This window comes from Lolium perenne, chromosome 6 (genome assembly GCF_019359855.2).
Source record: "Lolium perenne isolate Kyuss_39 chromosome 6, Kyuss_2.0, whole genome shotgun sequence".
Classification (NCBI taxonomy): Eukaryota; Viridiplantae; Streptophyta; class Magnoliopsida; order Poales; family Poaceae; genus Lolium; species Lolium perenne.
In genome coordinates, this window is record NC_067249.2 from 147,278,222 (window position 1) to 147,295,239 (window position 17,018).

General features: G+C 42.9%; 3 protein-coding genes across 7 annotated transcripts; 1 reads left to right on the forward strand and 2 right to left on the reverse strand.

Annotated features, from left to right (window-relative positions):
- Positions 1-449: 449 nt before the first annotated feature.
- On the forward strand, positions 450-6,470 carry LOC127307280 (glucose-6-phosphate 1-dehydrogenase, cytoplasmic isoform). Of its 3 annotated transcripts, none has more exons than XM_051338008.2 (16): positions 450-586; positions 1,608-1,828; positions 2,087-2,172; positions 2,327-2,375; positions 2,454-2,625; positions 2,794-2,951; positions 3,026-3,094; positions 3,275-3,333; positions 3,732-3,768; positions 4,001-4,072; positions 4,233-4,380; positions 4,711-4,806; positions 5,566-5,636; positions 5,814-5,929; positions 6,111-6,156; positions 6,240-6,470. In XM_051338008.2, the coding sequence occupies exons 2-16, from the start codon at positions 1,646-1,648 to the stop codon at positions 6,411-6,413; spliced, it is 1,536 nt and encodes a 511-aa protein (XP_051193968.1). In that variant the 5' UTR covers positions 450-586; positions 1,608-1,645; the 3' UTR covers positions 6,414-6,470. The 3 variants fall into 3 exon arrangements, with proteins under 3 accessions (XP_051193968.1, XP_051193970.1, XP_051193969.1); XM_051338010.2 differs by having other exon boundaries at positions 557-692; XM_051338009.2 differs by lacking the exon at positions 450-586 and adding an exon at positions 618-762.
- A 574-nt stretch (positions 6,471-7,044) lies between these two features.
- Positions 7,045-10,518, reverse strand: LOC127307279 (F-box/kelch-repeat protein SKIP30). The gene is made up of 2 exons (XM_051338007.2): positions 10,282-10,518; positions 7,045-8,388 (listed from the first exon to the last, which is right to left on the reverse strand). Exon 2 carries the CDS (start codon positions 8,343-8,345, stop codon positions 7,284-7,286), a length of 1,062 nt encoding a protein of 353 aa, XP_051193967.1. The 5' UTR covers positions 8,346-8,388; positions 10,282-10,518; the 3' UTR covers positions 7,045-7,283.
- Positions 10,519-11,388: 870 nt separating this feature from the next.
- Positions 11,389-16,346, reverse strand: LOC127307277 (cytosolic Fe-S cluster assembly factor NBP35). 3 transcript variants are annotated; one of them, XM_051338004.2, is made up of 4 exons: positions 16,208-16,346; positions 14,617-14,684; positions 14,351-14,452; positions 11,389-12,480 (listed from the first exon to the last, which is right to left on the reverse strand). In XM_051338004.2, exons 2-4 carry the CDS (start codon positions 14,663-14,665, stop codon positions 11,570-11,572), a joined length of 1,062 nt encoding a protein of 353 aa, XP_051193964.1. In that variant the 5' UTR covers positions 14,666-14,684; positions 16,208-16,346; the 3' UTR covers positions 11,389-11,569. The 3 variants fall into 3 exon arrangements, with proteins under 3 accessions (XP_051193964.1, XP_051193963.1, XP_051193965.1); XM_051338003.2 differs by having other exon boundaries at positions 14,617-14,670; positions 16,208-16,341; XM_051338005.2 differs by lacking the exon at positions 16,208-16,346 and adding an exon at positions 16,035-16,111 and having other exon boundaries at positions 14,617-14,670.
- Positions 16,347-17,018: the final 672 nt, after the last annotated feature.

The window sequence follows — 17,018 nt, forward strand, 5'->3', positions numbered from 1 at the left end:
CGTTGTTGCCCCCGAGCGGCGATGACGACGATGCAGACGGACCGCCTCTGCTCTGCGGGGGCGCCTCCGGCGCGACGGCCATCGAGCTGGTGGCCCTCGTCGTCGCCTAGTAACCGGCGGCGTCGAAAAACCCTCCGCCGCCGCCCGGTGACAGTATAGTCGCCGGAAACCTTAATTTATAGTCTAATTAGGTCCGTAGTACGTAATTTAGGTCGAATGTGATTGTATTTTGCCACTATTAGTGTGAATTATGATCGAATTAACCTTGATCGGATGAAATCGACTCCAATACCCGTCGATAGATTTCCCGCGTCGTTTAATTCTTGCGAGTTCGGTTCACGTTTTCGGTTTCTGTTCTGCGCCGTGCCCAAATGCGCTTTCAATTCGTTTTTTCGGTTCGGACAGATACGGGCTTGTTAGATATGCTCTTAGCCGGGTCAAAAAGACGAGGCGAGTCCGCGGGTATATAAGCGGCGGCTAGGAAAGGAAAGGCAGTGCGATCCATATAAATCCCCCCAACCCAACCAAAATATTCCCATCCAACCGTCTCCTCCTTCTCAAGTCAAACCCCGCCGTTCGCTCGCTGGTTAGTAGTCTTCTTCTCAATCATTCTCTCGATCGATCACGATCGCACAGCTACCCACGGCGACGATTTCCCTTGCTGGGAGCCATTGCTTGATCGATCGGCCGTGGTAGGTCCCTCTCCGCGGCTGTCGATCCGCGTCCCGGCTCCGGCTCGGGAAGAGCTCTCGTCGCCGGCAGGTTCCGTGCTTTTTTATTTTTATTTTGTTTGTATGTTTTGTTCTTGGCTTCATGGTGGCCAGATGTTCATTCGATAGGCTTTAGCACCAATGGAATGAATGGTCGTCGCATAACTCGGGGTGGGAACACAGTTTGTTGGTTGGTTGGTTGGTTGATATGTTCAGGGAATGGTTGGCGTTTTAGTTGTTTCAAGGTCGGAATGTGAGCTGAACTGAACTTGATAAAATTGAGAGGTGAGAGTCAGTGCACGAACAGCGGTTGGCAAACAGAAATGGGGGTGCGGCCGTGCGGGAATAGTGTTCGACAGAGTGTCAGATGGCGCAGGGCAGGCTAAGAGGGGAAACCACACTCTCTGCCACAAGCCCGTTCTTTGGGCCGCTCCAAATAGGATAGCTGTCATGTTTGCCTTTTTCTCCCCCACAATTCTTTATTTTTTTATTAGGGGAAAATGCAGGACCTCACAGTTCTTTATGTTCACACATATGAGGATGCCATGTTCAGTGCAGCTATTTGCATAGGCAGCAACTTTTACTCCTAGCAGCACTAGCACATCCATGTTTTCTTCTTCGTTTCCGAAGCACATTCATGGTTAACTAGTCCACAAACACGTTGCTAGAACAATCTTCTCTGCAATTGTGTTTCAAAAGTTGCATTTTCAGTTTGGCAATTGATGACCAAAAGTTGAGCAGCAAAGTTCGGTCAAATCAGTTTGTGATGGCCTTCACAAACATGCCATTTTCTTCAGTGACTTAGCGCAGATAAAGTGGTTCAACTTAGCGCTGATTAAAGTTGTGTAGCTGAAGAGCTTATACTTGTTGAGTTTAATTGTACCTTTCCCTTCTTAGGTTTTCTCGAAAGGACAGAGGAAACAATACCGTTTATCATGTCAGGCGGGTCGGGTGGATCTTCCCCGCCATCGGAGCGAATTAGCTCGAGTTCTCTGTCAGATCTGAAGGACCTGGAGATTTCTTCAGAGTCTGGCTGCTTGTCCATTGTTGTACTAGGTGCTTCTGGGGACCTTGCTAAGAAGAAAACTTTCCCGGCACTCTTTAACCTTTTCCAACAGGTAATTATATCATAACTAGAAATTCCTACAGAACTGTCGATAAAATGCAAGAGGCGCGGTTAAAATTAGATAAACTAGCGCACAAATTTAGTGCATTGGCCTTGAAATGATTAGCTTGCAGCCAAGTGTATACTGTACAGATAAAGAAATAATTGAACAACACTGTATTGTATACAGCATGCCATGTACATATGTCTTCTCAGGTCGGCACACATTGTCAAATGCATATTTATCAATATTACTCCCTGATATTGCTAGGGATTTCTACAAGCTGGAGAAGTCCATATATTTGGGTATGCAAGATCAAATATTTCTGATGATGGGTTAAGAGAACGCATCCGTGGGTAAGATCTACATTCCTAGAGCTAATATCTTCCTGTACAAATAATTTTGTGTGTTTTGTATGAGGATGGTGTTTCCCCTCCATTTTTTTTGTATCATGGAAGTGATGATTCCGTAAAATCTCTGCATATTAATATCATCATTGCATTGTTACAGATATCTCAAAGGAGCTTCAGAGGAACCTCTTTCACAATTTCTGCAATTAGTGAGTTGGCGATATTATGCATAGCTTCTGTAATATTTGACCTATATGTAATGTAACCATGCTGAATCATCCTTGCAGATTAAATATGTTAGTGGTTCATATGATAGTGGGGAAGGATTTGAACTGCTAAACAAGACAATCTCTGAGAATGAAACATCAAAGGACTCCCGTAGACTATTTTATTTGGCATTGCCTCCGTCAGTCTACCCCTCAGTATGCAAAATGATAAGATCATACTGCATGACTCCATGTGAGTTACTTTTCGAGATAGAGAAAAACTTTCACCTAGATGTCAACTTTGTTGACTATTGCACTTCCTTCAAAGTATTGAAAACATATGAATATGAATTATTTTGTTGTGCTAAGGTCTTTAGATGCATGCTCTTTACCTGTGCTAACTTCTTTGTTCTACTTTCAGCCTCTCATGGTGGTTGGACAAGGGTTATTGTTGAAAAGCCCTTCGGAAAGGATTTAGACTCTGCAGAGGAACTGAGTACCCAACTTGGAGAGCTTTTTAGTGAAGAACAACTATATAGAATTGACCACTATTTAGGGAAGGAGTTGGTCCAGAACCTGGTAATTTGTGTGTTATGGTTAGCTGTTCCTGTTTTCTGCTTGCACATGTTTTTCATATTATCATCTATTTGCAGCTCGTGCTCCGCTTTGCAAATCGCTTATTTCTGCCCCTCTGGAATCGTGATAACATTGATAACGTACAGGTAATAAGCGCTCTTAGGTTTTTACCACACTTACATTTGCCGTTCTTCTTTTTTCCTTTGTAGATTGTATTTACATTTTTTGTTTTACATCTCTTCCGTTGTTGTTTGTCTAAAATTAAATAAATTGATGTTAGATGGTCACAGATGTATGTGCTTGCATTTAATGAGCCTATTGTGCAGATTGTATTCAGGGAGGACTTTGGAACTGATGGGCGTGGAGGATATTTTGATCAATATGGGTATGTTGGAAATAACAACTCTTGCAAGAAAGTTTCCATGTTGAATGCATTTTGTTTCAAGTACTTATGCTTTAAGCTGGAACAATGGTGTAAAATATCGCTTCTATATATTGTAAATTCAATTGGAGCGCAACTTGTCCTTACAAGTATTTTGTTTCATATATAGTTATGTATATCTCATAGTGGTCAATTTGCATATTTATTTTTACAGCGAACACTTTCATTAAGCTATATGGTAACCCATTTTTTTACTGACTTCAAGTTCATTCATGTGCATTAGTCTCTCCTATTTATTAACAGATATAATATCAAAAACATGCTGGCTCCGGTATTTATAGTATGTATCTTTATTCCCCTCATACTAATTTAAATATCTGCCTTCGCTTTTATTGCTACAGGATCATCCGGGATATCATTCAGAACCATTTGCTGCAGGTACATACAGTCCTTGTATGAATCCGTAGTAGCAATTATTTACTGTGAGAATTTCCCAATATTTTACTCACATTCATTTAGAATGGTTAGCGCTCTATAGAATCACAGTTCTTATGTTAAATCTTCTGAGTAGGGAGAGCAGCTGCCCACCATACATTAGAATTTCTCGAAACGGATACTGTTTTTTTAGGAATTCAGAGCCCTGGTTATTTGACTATCATTGCATCCGCAGGTCTTCTGTTTGGTAGCCATGGAAAAGCCTGTCTCTCTTAGTCCTGAGCACATAAGAGATGAAAAAGTCAAGGTACTTACAGACCTTTAAATCATATTATGCTCCATATTTTACTTCTACTTAATAGAGAACTCCACCTTTGGACTTTTTCATGCGAGGCCGAAGTATGAACTCTGTGTTCTTATTGCTTAGAAGTAAATTTTTATTTTACAGTTTAATATTACACTGTCAGGTTCTGCAATCAGTGACCTCTATAAAGCATGACGAGGTAGTCCTTGGACAATATGATGGCTACAAGGATGATCCCACAGTGCCAAATGAATCCAACACACCTACATTTGCATCGGTCGTGCTGAGGGTACACAATGAGAGATGGGAAGGTATATTTTACTTCTTCCAATATTGTTTATTTATTGAAAAGCTCAAAAGTCACAGCATCAAGTACTATATCTTAAAACCAATCTCCACATTTTAGCCCCATCTGAACACGTGCTGAGGGTACTCTTTATGTGTGAAGAGTTCTACAACATTATCTGTCTTGCAGCACATCCATGAATATTTGCAACTCGGTTTCTTTTTTGGATTGGAAGATTTCCATTATACATCTAGAGCGTTGTACTAAAAGAATGAGGCTGCATCATAAGCTACTTTGAAACCTTCAGATCCATGTATTTTATCTTCCTACTGACATTTCAATAATTATGATGTAGGAGTTCCTTTCATCCTTAAGGCAGGTAAAGCACTGGGCTCTAAGAAAGCAGAGATACGTGTGCAATTCAAGGATGCTCCGGGTGATATTTTTAAATGTATGTACTGATGCTTTTCTCCTTTTCAAATATGTTGGCACCACTTTTGTTCTTCCAAAAGCCATGCCTAATATGAGAAAATTCTTCTAGAATATCTCAGTCAAGAGTTAGGGGGGACGGGCCCTAGGAAAGATAAATTTTATTGAGGTTGTAAGATCTTACAGTGCTTAACTGCTGCTAAAGAGCATGCTCTAAGTCCAGCTATAGTACTGAGAAATGTAGAATATGCCCGCGCTGATATGAAGAGGACCACTTGCTTAAAACGTATAATGTAAGTATGAGCATACACCCTTTAGAAATTTCCACACTTTATAGAATGCATGGGATGGTTTTGTAAGTTGTAGAACACCAAATTTAAGTGAGCTGAGTACTTTCAGTTTGACCTTAGCACCTTACCGATTAGCGTAACCATTCTTCATCTTCTCTTCTTTCGAGTCATTAGTAAATGAGCTCAAGAAATGCTTCATAATGTTAATTTTTTTTATTTCGAATTGTTAGGAGTAATCTATAATTTTTCAGAATTGGATCAAATCTACGTCATAAGATAAATTTAAAACCCCAGGGTAATCTTAAGCCTTGACTAAAAGTGTGCCAGATCATATCCAATGCACTTAATTTCTATGAACCTGTTTGTTTCAAAAGATTATCCTATTCTTGTTAGTACCGAAGTGGATTTTTTTCTTTTTGAGTTGTTACAAATCCACTCTTGTTTGTTTCTACTGCTGTTATATAAAGCTCTTCATTTTCTATTTTTTACAGGCAAGAAACAAGGGAGGAATGAATTTGTTATACGCCTGCAGCCATTGGAATCCATGTATATGAAATTAACTGTATGTACAACTACTTCCATAAACTTTCTCTTAAAAGATTGAAACTTCTGTCAACTTCAGTACATCATTTTTTTGGGTTGGGCTAGAAATGGCAACAGAACAAAGCGAACTGGATCTATATAGCAGTAGAACTTTCAAGTGATTTTTTGTCTAAACAAACTACATGACTTTCCGCAGGTAAAGAAACCAGGGCTAGAAATGGCAACAGAACAAAGCGAACTGGATCTATCCTATGGGCAACGGTACCAAGATACGAAGATCCCAGAAGCGTATGAGCGCCTCATCTTGGACACGTACGTGCTGGTCCATCCTTTATTTCCTACTAAATTTGTTTCTGACATGTTCCACGCCTTTTACGCATCAATTCATTGGAGGCGCCATACATAACTTAGAAACTTCTCACCTTTCGTCCGAAAGAACAAGCACTTTCCTCCCTCTCAATCTACTCACCATTACCGATATATGTGTTGGCAGGATAAGAGGTGACCAGCAGCACTTTGTTCGCCGAGATGAGTTGAAGGTTTGTACATTATGCTGTTTGCAGTCATGCTTTTCTTTTTTGCAGTGAATCCCCATTGTGAACCTGACGCTGTGTTTCCTCAGGCTGCCTGGGAGATCTTCACTCCTTTGTTGCACGACATCGATGCCGGCAAGCTGAAAGCCCTGCCATACGAACCAGGATCCCGGGGTCCTCCAGAGGCCGACGAACTGAGCAAGAGGATGGGGTATATGCAGACTCTTGGCTATGTTTGGGTACCTCCTACCCTTGCAAAATAGCCTTCAGCAGAGAAGCATTTCTGGGTTTACAGACAGTTACCTGGGGGGGGGGGGGGGGGGGGGAAAACACTTGGGCTTGTGTGTAATACGGAAGAGCATTTGTAACAAGAAGTTTTTGCTTGCCAAAACAGTGTACCATTTATACAATTATAAATAAAGGATACCATGTTTTTTGCTAAGTATTTTGACACCGCGTAAGAACCCTGGAAACCGAAGGTTCGAGCAAAAAATATACATAGCAAGACCAAGTTGATTCTGTATTTCATGAAACTCGCCTCTCTTCTCTCTCGCTGCTTGGTTTGCCTTGCCAACAGTGGGGTAAAACCAAGATAGTCTGGCCCTCAAATTGGTTTGGCGTCGATATTTAGTCATGAACCCCACAAACAGTGGAAAGTACGGTAAACTTGGCTTGAAAAACCAGATTGAGTTGCATAAACAGTAGTGATTTTTCCCCAGGCGCCTTCTAGTTGCGAAACATATCACATGACATTCAGGATACCAAGAGTAGCTTACAGTTGAAAAGTTACAAAAACTTCATGTTCCTGGCTTTTATTATGTATATAGCAACTCCAATTTTTTAAATGCATGGAGAATTTTGCAAAGATTCAAACCAGCAAGATCGCAGCGAGCATTGCAAGGAACTTATATCAATTCCAAATGTGCATACGTTCAGGACAAATATAGTATGTCTGATTTGACACACTGGCATTTGAGTCATGGCCAACATACATCCTCGATGCTACAACAGGTGATTCAAAACCAAATAAGTAACAACCTTTTTTCACAAATTAAAGGAAATGCAGAATAAATAAAATCTATCTGCAATTTTCAGCAACAGGAAGATCCCAGCATTGCCACACTGGAATGAGCCTAGATCTTCAGTAGAGCACAGCCAGCGATACTCCCTCGACAACGCGTCATCGGTGAGCCTTGTCGCCAAGTTGGCCTCTCGCTTGTGACATTCAAGATATCAACATCAGACAGTGGCTTAATGCACTGATTTCTCGGCCCTGGCCCGATCACTCCCCCAACCAAACATATGCTCTCTCCTAAACCAATCATCCCAAATGCAATCCTGCTTTGGAATCCAGATGCACATGGAACCATCTTGTCAGATGTATTCTCCCCATGCTGCTTCCTAATGCAACTGTTGCTCAGCACATACAGCTCCCCACAAACCATTGCCATTGGACCCTGCAGCCAATGGTAGTCCTCAACAGCCCAATAATTGCCACCATCTTCCAGAATCTGAACTGTCGATATCCCTTTATGCAATACATGCATCTTATCCTTGATGACAAGACCAGAACATGCAGAAGGGTGTGCCTGACGGAGATCAGGAAGGGACTCCCAGGTGTCAGCTTCAGGATCATAAATCTCGGCCTCTGATATTGATTTGCGGCAGTTTGTGAAGCCCCCTGCAACAATTATCTTCCCATCCAATGCACAACAAGCAAACATAGCTCGAGCTACAAGCATTGGAGCCCTCTGGGCCCACAAACGGTGGAGAGGATCATAAGACCAGACCTCATTGCTCGCAAAGATTGTGTCATGGTCTCCAGTAAGTGGGTCAACTCTATCACTGCCACCACCAATTACATAGAGTTTTCCAGCAACAGAGGCCACTCCAAAGCGGGCAATATTCCTAATCTGAGACGGCATGACAGGGAGAGTTATCCACTTGTCTCGGAGAGGGTCATAAAGTTGCCAAATGTTTTCAGGTTCAAATGCTAACACACATAGCAATTCTTCTGTCACGCCAATTTGATTCCTAACATTCAGAAGCTCACCACTGCAAACAGATGCTCTCCAAGAGCGGGAAACCAGCTGAAGAACGGGATGGGATATAAATGGGACACGTGCAAGGCACTGGAGAGCAACTTCATTAGGAAGACCATCAAGTAAAGTTGACACCATTGTGCACTCAACCATATTATCTCATTACGCAGCACAAAAGCAACAAAACCTACGAATCCTGAAAATAGTCAAATACACGAAGCTCAGATTACACTGTACAGAGAAAACAGCAAAGTAGAATCAAAATAAATGATAAGACATTCATCTTAAAATTATCATTCAGACAAACTGAAACATGGAATTATGAAAAAAGTTAATAGAGTACTTAAAACCAACAATAAACATGAAAAATAAGTAAAATGTCCAAAGTGAGGCTGAAGGTGAGCTTGCAGGGCACATCACATCAGAGATGTCTTTTCTTTACTGGGAGTGGCATATAACAAAAGAGTATGAATAGATCTGAACTAGCTGGGAGTCGTTCTAAGGCATAGCAACAGTAGATCACATTTATTGAGAGTTCTTACTTGACACTCGCTATGGTACAAGTTGGAAAAAAAATGTGTGCAGATTGGTCATAATACCAAGGGCATAGGGCAACAATCATGATTGTTTACATCAACCAGGAAAGAAACAGCTGCTGCTGCAATTATTAACATATATGTTAACCATGCATTCTTTGAACTTCTGACTATACAGATTTGTAATAGGAAAAAATGGCATCAAGAAAATAAAGTAATCAATCAAAGCGTTCCAAAGTTGACAAGGTTAGTGTCTAACAACAGATGACTGAGTATTCCGGAGAAGCTACACATAGCAAGTTCCACCTCAACAGCACTAAATTAATGGGCTGGTAAGTTGACGGGGTTCTATATTCGTATTCTAGTCCTCTATATATCTCCAAAGATAAATGGGCTTGACAGGGTTCTATATTCGTCCTCTTGTCCTCCATATATCTCCAAAGATAAATGGGCTGGTAAGTTGACAGGGTTCCATATTCGTCCTCTAGTCCTCTATATATCCCCAAAGATAAGTGGTGCTTGTGTTCTTAGTTTAAATATGAACAAAAGAACATACACGGTTCTTTAAAAAGTGGTTGGGCAACTTCAACAGAGAGCTAGGTGGGGAGATTGCCTAGTGAGTCAAGGTGCCTGAGGGCAGCCAACTCGGCAAGCTGAGAAGGCGAAGAGATGGCTTCATGTGTGTGCTGGCAGTGCAAGATAGCGGAGGATGGGGTCAAAATATGGATACCGCAGAACAGGAGGAGATGCAACCGTAGTAGAGATAAGGAGAAGGGTAGCCTGGCAAAGCAGAGGCGGCAGCAGCAGCCATGGAGCCAGAATAAAATTATAAGCATACTTGAGAAACCACATAAATTTAGCATCTGGTTTGGACGAGGATAGTAGGATGAATGCTACAAATAACAATATGTCATCCTCCCTGTGCATGAACGACATCAACCAGTTGCATCAGGAAATGAGGCTGGCGCCTAGGCAAGACCTAGCACCTAAGCAGGGTAGAGCACTGGTGCCTCTTAGCTGACCGCACAAACTGTACAATGGATGGAAATTGCTGCTGTCCAGGTATTCTCCATCGCTGATATACTGGGTAGTAGCAGTAGACTGGTCAACAGCAACTTCACGATTCAATAATAGATGTCATAGCAATGTGATAACGCCGTTACTCTATAACGAGGATCTGTAATCATTACTCCAAGACTTGATGCTGATCCATGTCATATAAGAACGTGAACTCCAAAACCATGCAGCAGAATCGACTGAAAACCATGGCTAGGATCATCCAAGCATCAGGAAATATGTCACGAGTTTAACTCAGCTCCATGCGCAACAGCGTGCCTAAGCCTCCATATGCCTACATACACAGAGCAGTATCTGGGAGCAGACGAACAAGTACGAACGGGTGGAATCATAAACCTAGGACGACAATTTACGGGGTATACCCATTTTCATCTACGGCTACGCATCGGAGGCGTGCAGATCTACCGACAACCATCATAAATCCAAGGTGGAACCAACGAATTGGGCAACCATCGCGTGATTTGGGGGCGCCATACCTCAGGTTGGAGCTGAGACCCGCACCCACCCGAGGCGAGGGGTGAGACGATGGCCGGAGGGAGAGGTGAGGAGGAAGCCGCGCCCGATTCCGTCCGCGACCACGGCCGTCCGCCGGACTCGTCGCCGGAGAGTGGGAATGGGTCTCGCTCGGTGCGATGCGGTGCAGAGGGAGAGAGCGAGAGGAATGGGTAAGGGAGGAGAGGAGTGAGGCGTGAGGGGCGACGGGATTTTGTTGGCCTTTTTGCGCCCTCCGCTATTTTTGGGGCGGCTTCACGCAACGTATCCAGCGAATATGCTACGCGGCGAAATGGCTTCTTCTTCACACTGAAAAGACGTTAACATCTTCCATTTTCGTGTGGAGCACAAGAATAAAACAAGTGTGAATGCCGGATTTTCGAGATTTCTCGTTTCAAAAACAAAAAGATTTTGGAGATTCCACTGCCGACATCATGATATGGGGGAGTTCATTGAAATCAGGTACTCCCTCTGTCCTACGAAGGTTGTCTGAGATTTGTCAAAATTTAAATGTATCTATATACATTCAGATCGAGATCGGTCACCGTCTTGCAAAATTCTTCGTGCAGGCATGAGGTTCAGCATGTACCGATCTTGTGTAGTTGTGTGGGGTGATGTTTAGAAATTAAGATCACCTGCTAAAGTTAAAATATTCATTTGGTATGCACTGCTATCGTGGCGTACTGGTGTTATTCATGCGAATCGTCATGTGATATGAAGGTCGGTTTGCGATGGCCATTATGTCAGATTGGTGCCCAAGTTTCTGTGATTGGTAACCATCAGCTTGAATCCTGGAATGGTCATCAGTATTGTGGCAATCCTGGAATGGTCATCAGTATTGTGCCAATGTGGGTGATCCACTGATAGTGAAGCAATTTTGTAGCGAAAGCCAACTGATGTAAAAGCTAAACTCAACTGGTTCATAAGTTAGTCTGATATCTTCTAGGTCGCATTTCAAAACTTTAGATAAACATCCAATCATCCTAATATCATTTTACTTCTATACAAACACACGCTAAATTTGCATCAAACGCAACACAGGCAATAACTGCAATTTCCAAGCCAAAACGACAATAATCTGCAAGCTGTAATTATGTAACTTCTGCCTCTATGCATCACCACTCGGTATTGCTCAAACAGAATCTGATACACAAGCTAATAACATGTGCGAAACGAAGAACAGAGTTAAGATCACACAGGCGTGTGACAAACAGTGGTACAATGTGAATTGCCAGACATAACTGTAACATCGTTTCCTAGTTCTCCACCAGGTCAAACACCATCTCCTGGAGTGGTTTTGATAAGCTTGTCGATTATGCTTTTGAGGGCTGGTGCACTGGCACTGCACCTCTGATCAACGAAGCATGACCTCCCTTCCTCAGCTGCCTTGCACAGCTGCGGATCCATCGGCACCTTACCAAGAAAAGGGACCCCCATTTCAATGCACATCGCCTCCGCGCCACCCCTGCTGCTGTCAAACACCTCGCTGCACGCGACGACTGACAAAAGCTCTGGAGCCTTCTCCTTGATATAGTTCATCACCCATTCTGTGGCATCTGTCTCCCCTGCAGCACCTGGCTTCATGAATTTGAGATCTGAAAATGGCTGCCTCAAGCCACTCATGTTCTCCACGACACCCAACACTGGCACGCCAACCTTCTTGCAGAAGTTGATTTCCTTCCTCACGTCAATCAGAGACACTTGCTGTGGAGTCGTGACAATTATCGCACCATCAACTTCTGTGGCTTGTAGATACTGGACAATGGAGATGTGCTCATCAGATGTTCCAGGAGGAGCATCCACTACAAGATAGTCAATCTCCCCCCAGTCAACATCCTTAAGGAACTGTTTGATCAATCCATTCTTGCGAGGACCCCTCCATATGACAGCATCATCAGGGTTAGGCAGCATGAAACCAATCGACATGACACCAAGGTTCGACTCAACGTAGATGGGAGACCAGCCAAGGTTGCTCTGATGAATATCCTGGCCTTCAAGGCCTAACATTTTCGGGATGCTAGGGCCACATATATCTATGTCAAGAAGGCCAACCTGAAGGTCCTTTTCAGCTAGAGCAAATGACAGCTGGGCTGAAAACGTGCTCTTTCCAACACCTCCCTTTCCTGACAAAACCAGTATCTTGTGTTTCACAGTAGCCATCCGCTCAGCAATAGCAACCAAGTCTGGAAAAACAATACCAGTCAACAGTTAGGCCATTTTTAAATTAAGAAATAGAAGTGACAGTTAAATAGAACTCTAACCGTAACAATCTGATCGGCGAGAACGAGAACTAAGCTATGGCAATCTTAAGCAAGAGCACATATAATGTATTAGTGACGAACCTATGATCCAATGCACATGTATCCTGAATAAGGTATGTCTTCTATGTCATAAACATAATCATCTACTAGTTGATAATTACTCTGACTGAGACACACTGCAACCTAAACCTGAACATGTCCACTTTATACCCATTCACTTGGGCTTGAACAGACAAATGGATATGAACTGAACATAGACAGAGGAGGATGGAATCATGGAAGGGAATGACTATGACTAGTGCCTAGTGGGCTGCAGGATACACATTTGAAGAAAAAAAATGTAATTAAGATCTACTGGCTCCATATAAATGCAACATATCAAGAACACAAGATATATGCCACGCCAACCAAAGCCCAAAACAGTGTGGTTCAGAGCAAGGGGGCAAGTTGCACTGGTTTTGAAATAAAGTGGACGATCTGAGAGTTATTAAGGATATTTTTTGGGACTACACGCCTGTTGAAGGGGAGTGGATTTATTCCATAAAGGTATAAAACATGGACTATGCTGAACACACCAAGCTTGTCAATCAATCTGGAATTCTCAAACCTCAGCATGTTAGACAGGAAAATGGTTCACGTGCAATTCTAAACTAATATTTTAATTTAAGAACATGTTAAATCATTGAAGTTGAGCTGACATTCAAGTAAAGCATATCACTGTAACATCTCGCAGTCGACAATGAAGTTTCAACATCAAAATTGAGGGTAGTAACTGAAGCAAGTGTACAGAATACCAAAGCAGCATGCTTACAATCAGGTAACACATATCAAATCGTGTAACAACCTCCACTGTAGAAGATAAAACAACAGATGACAACGATCCCAAGGCAACTAAAATGTTGCTTCTTTGGAGTAAAATATTTGATTATCCCCACAGATAGGACATCAGCACCTACCACCCAGAGGGGAAAAAGCTACTGTTTTTTCGTGATAATCTCCAGTAGATTATTTTGTTTGTTCTAGGGAGGAAACTATATGTCTATCAGTTGAACCAAGCAAACCCCCTTGAGTAAAAGGAATAAGACCAAAATATATAACACTTCCAATCTAGTAAAACTTCAGAAGTGGCAGTTGCATCTATTTTAGTACAACGGGCACAGGATGCGGCTCCATTAGTAGCAGCATCCATGGCATCCAAACTTCTTTTATGTGTTTTTAAGAGATGAGGCATTAGGACATAAGTATAGCCTTTGATCCCTGATTCTGATTGCTTTACACAAGCAAAATAAAACTGTATCAAATAATTAACCATATATGAATGATACATTTTAAAAACTGTACCAAGCATCTGCAGATATGTTTGTTCTGGTTCATCTACCGGTGTGGTACATGGCATCGAAACACCCAGTGAAAACTATCACTATGCCAAAGATCATCTACCACCTGGATGCAGCCAGACCAACCCAACTCGAAGGATTATCGGGTTGGATTAAAACCTAATACAACCCAGAAATACTCAAAAAAAACAAAAAAATTGATGGACTCGAATTTTCTTTAATCACCATTCCAGATTCAACTTCGTTTTCTGGTATTTTGGCATTACCTTCTCAAAACTACAGATAAGTATTGCATCCTAATCAAGTCATTTGTGGTCATTCAAAATCCAGTAAACAAAAACCCTGAATGTATTAACATACCACATCTCCAACTACTGTAGCATAAGTCAAAACTTACCTAAACCAGAGGGTTTGCATCAAAATATATGAGACAAGGGCACGAATGATCTAATTACCAGGATCGGGGCCCTTAGGGGCAGTGGCGCAAATCTGCTGGTTAGGACATCCAGCGCAGGAATCCGCCTTCCCTGCCTCCTCTGACTGTGTTCCAGGGCAATCTGCACAACGAATTCACAACAATCAGGCTTACAAAATATCCCATCTTCCATCGCGAGACGACCTCGAAAACAGGAGAACTTGGACGACCAAATCTGCCCCAAATCCAAAGAAAAGGAAAACAGGTGGTGATAATCAACGTCCGCGGAAAGAAGCGGGTTCTTACGCGCGTTCGCATCCTCCGGGACGTCGCCTTTGCTGCCACCATTCTCCATCTCTTCTGCAAAATACAAGCTACATAAAGTTGGCATCAAAATTGGGACAATGATAGTGGGACGAATGCTACAAATAACAATAATCATCCTCCCTGGAATGAGAAACATCAACTAATTACATCAGGAAATGAGATTGCCGCTTAGGCTAGAAGACCTTGCAGTACTATAAGTGGTGGGATGTCAGATTATAGTCGGCATTAGGCAGAGACTTAGACAGGAGGGTGCCACCTCACCTAGCACCTAAGCAGGGGAGTGTCCACCTAGAACCATGGATCAAACACACCATGAATGAATGAAAATGGCAGCTGATCTAGATCAGTAACATGGTATTCTCCATCTTTTATACTGGGTAGTAGCAGCATAGTCTTCATAACTCGGTACCAACTTCACGGTTCAATAACTACGGTAGCAATATAGACATGATTTGTAATCACCAGCTCAAAAGTTGATACTGATCCATGGCAGCATGGAACATAAAACCCTATATCATGAAGCAAAATTAACTTAACCATGACTAGTATAATTCAAGCATCAAGAAATACAGAGCAAAGTTAACTGAATTCGACGCAACAACATGCATAAGCCTCTACGCCTACATAGAGCAATATCTGGGTGTATGCGAACAAGCATGAATGGGGAATCCTAAACCTCAGACAAAAGTTATGGGCTCAATCCAATTCCATCTACGATAATGTATCCAAAACATCCAGATCTACTGACAACCAGCAGAAATCCAACGTCAAATCGATAGATTGGGCTAGCCCTCCATTACTTTGACCTTCCTTTGTTGCCACACCTTACTTTGGTAACTTGATGATTTGCCCTTTTGAATTACTTTCTTCTTTTCAGGATTTTGGCAAAAACTGCAATCCCAAACTACCCTTGCTAACCCTGCCGTTGGGGAGGTATGGATATACACCATGCCTTGCCCACACCCAAGCCCAAGAAGCACCATCCGTTTTTACCCTCCCCGCTTCTCCATTGCCCATTTGAAATCATATTTACACACATCCATTGGTATTTGAGTAGGAATGCAAGACTGAAACAAAGAAGTGACTCGTGCCCTGCCCCGTGAGCTGCAGACTTTCAGAGGAGCGAAAATGGCGTGGGCCAGAAGAATATGAGACAGGCCGGACTGCTGAAGGTAGGGCCTATGTGGGGTCGCCCGAGATGGAGGCCAGAGGTGGAGCGCAGCCGGAGCCGGAGCCGTTGGAGGCGTAAGGGAGTCGGCGGCGCCGGAGGGAGGAGCATACCTGGACAGTCAACCCCTTGCCGCCGCCCGTGCAGTCCGGTCGCCGCCGCGAAGGTTGCAACCGTTTCCGATTTGGGGAGAGAGAGGGGTAGGGAATTTGGATGACACGGGGATTACCCAGCTTATATTGCCCGTGCGGCACTGCACCTCAACCGGCCACCGCGCGCTACCTCCGCGCCGGCCGGCTTCTCATCTGGCGCTGCTATGTCACGCGCAAGTCTAGCCCGGAGCCCTAAACCCTAACCCTAGCTCTCAGCAGAGGAGGGGGGAGAGCGAGATGCGGGTCGTACCTAGCGTCGCAGCGGAGAGCTCGCCTTTTGCCGTGTAATACCGCCGCCGCTCGCCGTATACACCTCCGGCCGCCGCGAAGGTTGTCGCCGCAGTTTTGCTGCTAGGAGCGGACCGGGCTGCTCTGTTCGGACGGGGGACTTCCTCTCGTTGGACTGGGAATGAGACTCGCCCCGTGGAAACCCTGGCCAGCGGGGGAGGGTACCGGGCGTCCGATCCTGGTCGGACGGCTGCGACGCTTCGGTTCGTTGTGTTGGCCCGGTGTTGTCAAGGACAATTTTGCATCTTCCTTGCTTGTTCAATTTCGTCTTGATCTATTTTTTTTTTGTCTATTAGAATGGGCTTCTTATTAAAAAATGGTAGACGAATAACGTTTGCCTACAGCTACATATAAATATGTGGGAAACTAGTATAACTTATCATGACTGATTACCTACAATTCTTTTATCCTAACATGTTTTGCCATGTTCTGCATACAAGAATCTACTAAAAGAATATTGGTTGAAGAAAAGAAAGAGTAAAAGAATATCGAGAAGAATGTCGATGTCGGATTGTTATGTTTTGTCTCATCTTAGATGTGGTCTAGCTAGACTCTTGCTTGTAGAAATCTAGTCATCAACTAGGTTGTGTACGGTAGCAATGTATTTTTCAAATATTTTTTAATAATATAATTTTTTAAATACCACAGTTTAAATATTTTGATGTGTTTCGTTGTGACTAAAAATTGCGGTATTAATACTTAGGTATCTCTCAAAACCTGATATTTTCAAGATACTGGAAAAAAAACAGCTACGTACCTCCTTTCACGATATT

Coding starts and splice junctions, on each gene's coding strand:
- LOC127307280 (XM_051338008.2), top strand. CDS start 1,646: ATGTCAGGCGGGTCGGGTGGATCTTCCCCGCCATCGGAGCGAATTAGC. Junction 4,073..4,232: donor TAAGAGATGAAAAAGTCAAG/GTACTTACAGAC, acceptor TTACACTGTCAG/GTTCTGCAATCAGTGACCTC. Junction 5,930..6,110: donor GAGCGCCTCATCTTGGACAC/GTACGTGCTGGT, acceptor ATGTGTTGGCAG/GATAAGAGGTGACCAGCAGC.
- LOC127307279 (XM_051338007.2), bottom strand. CDS start 8,345: ATGGTTGAGTGCACAATGGTGTCAACTTTACTTGATGGTCTTCCTAAT.
- LOC127307277 (XM_051338004.2), bottom strand. CDS start 14,665: ATGGAGAATGGTGGCAGCAAAGGCGACGTCCCGGAGGATGCGAACGCG. Junction 14,453..14,616: donor CCCGGAGGATGCGAACGCGC/GTAAGAACCCGC, acceptor TTCGTTGTGCAG/ATTGCCCTGGAACACAGTCA. Junction 12,481..14,350: donor CCCTAAGGGCCCCGATCCTG/GTAATTAGATCA, acceptor TTGTTTTTCCAG/ACTTGGTTGCTATTGCTGAG.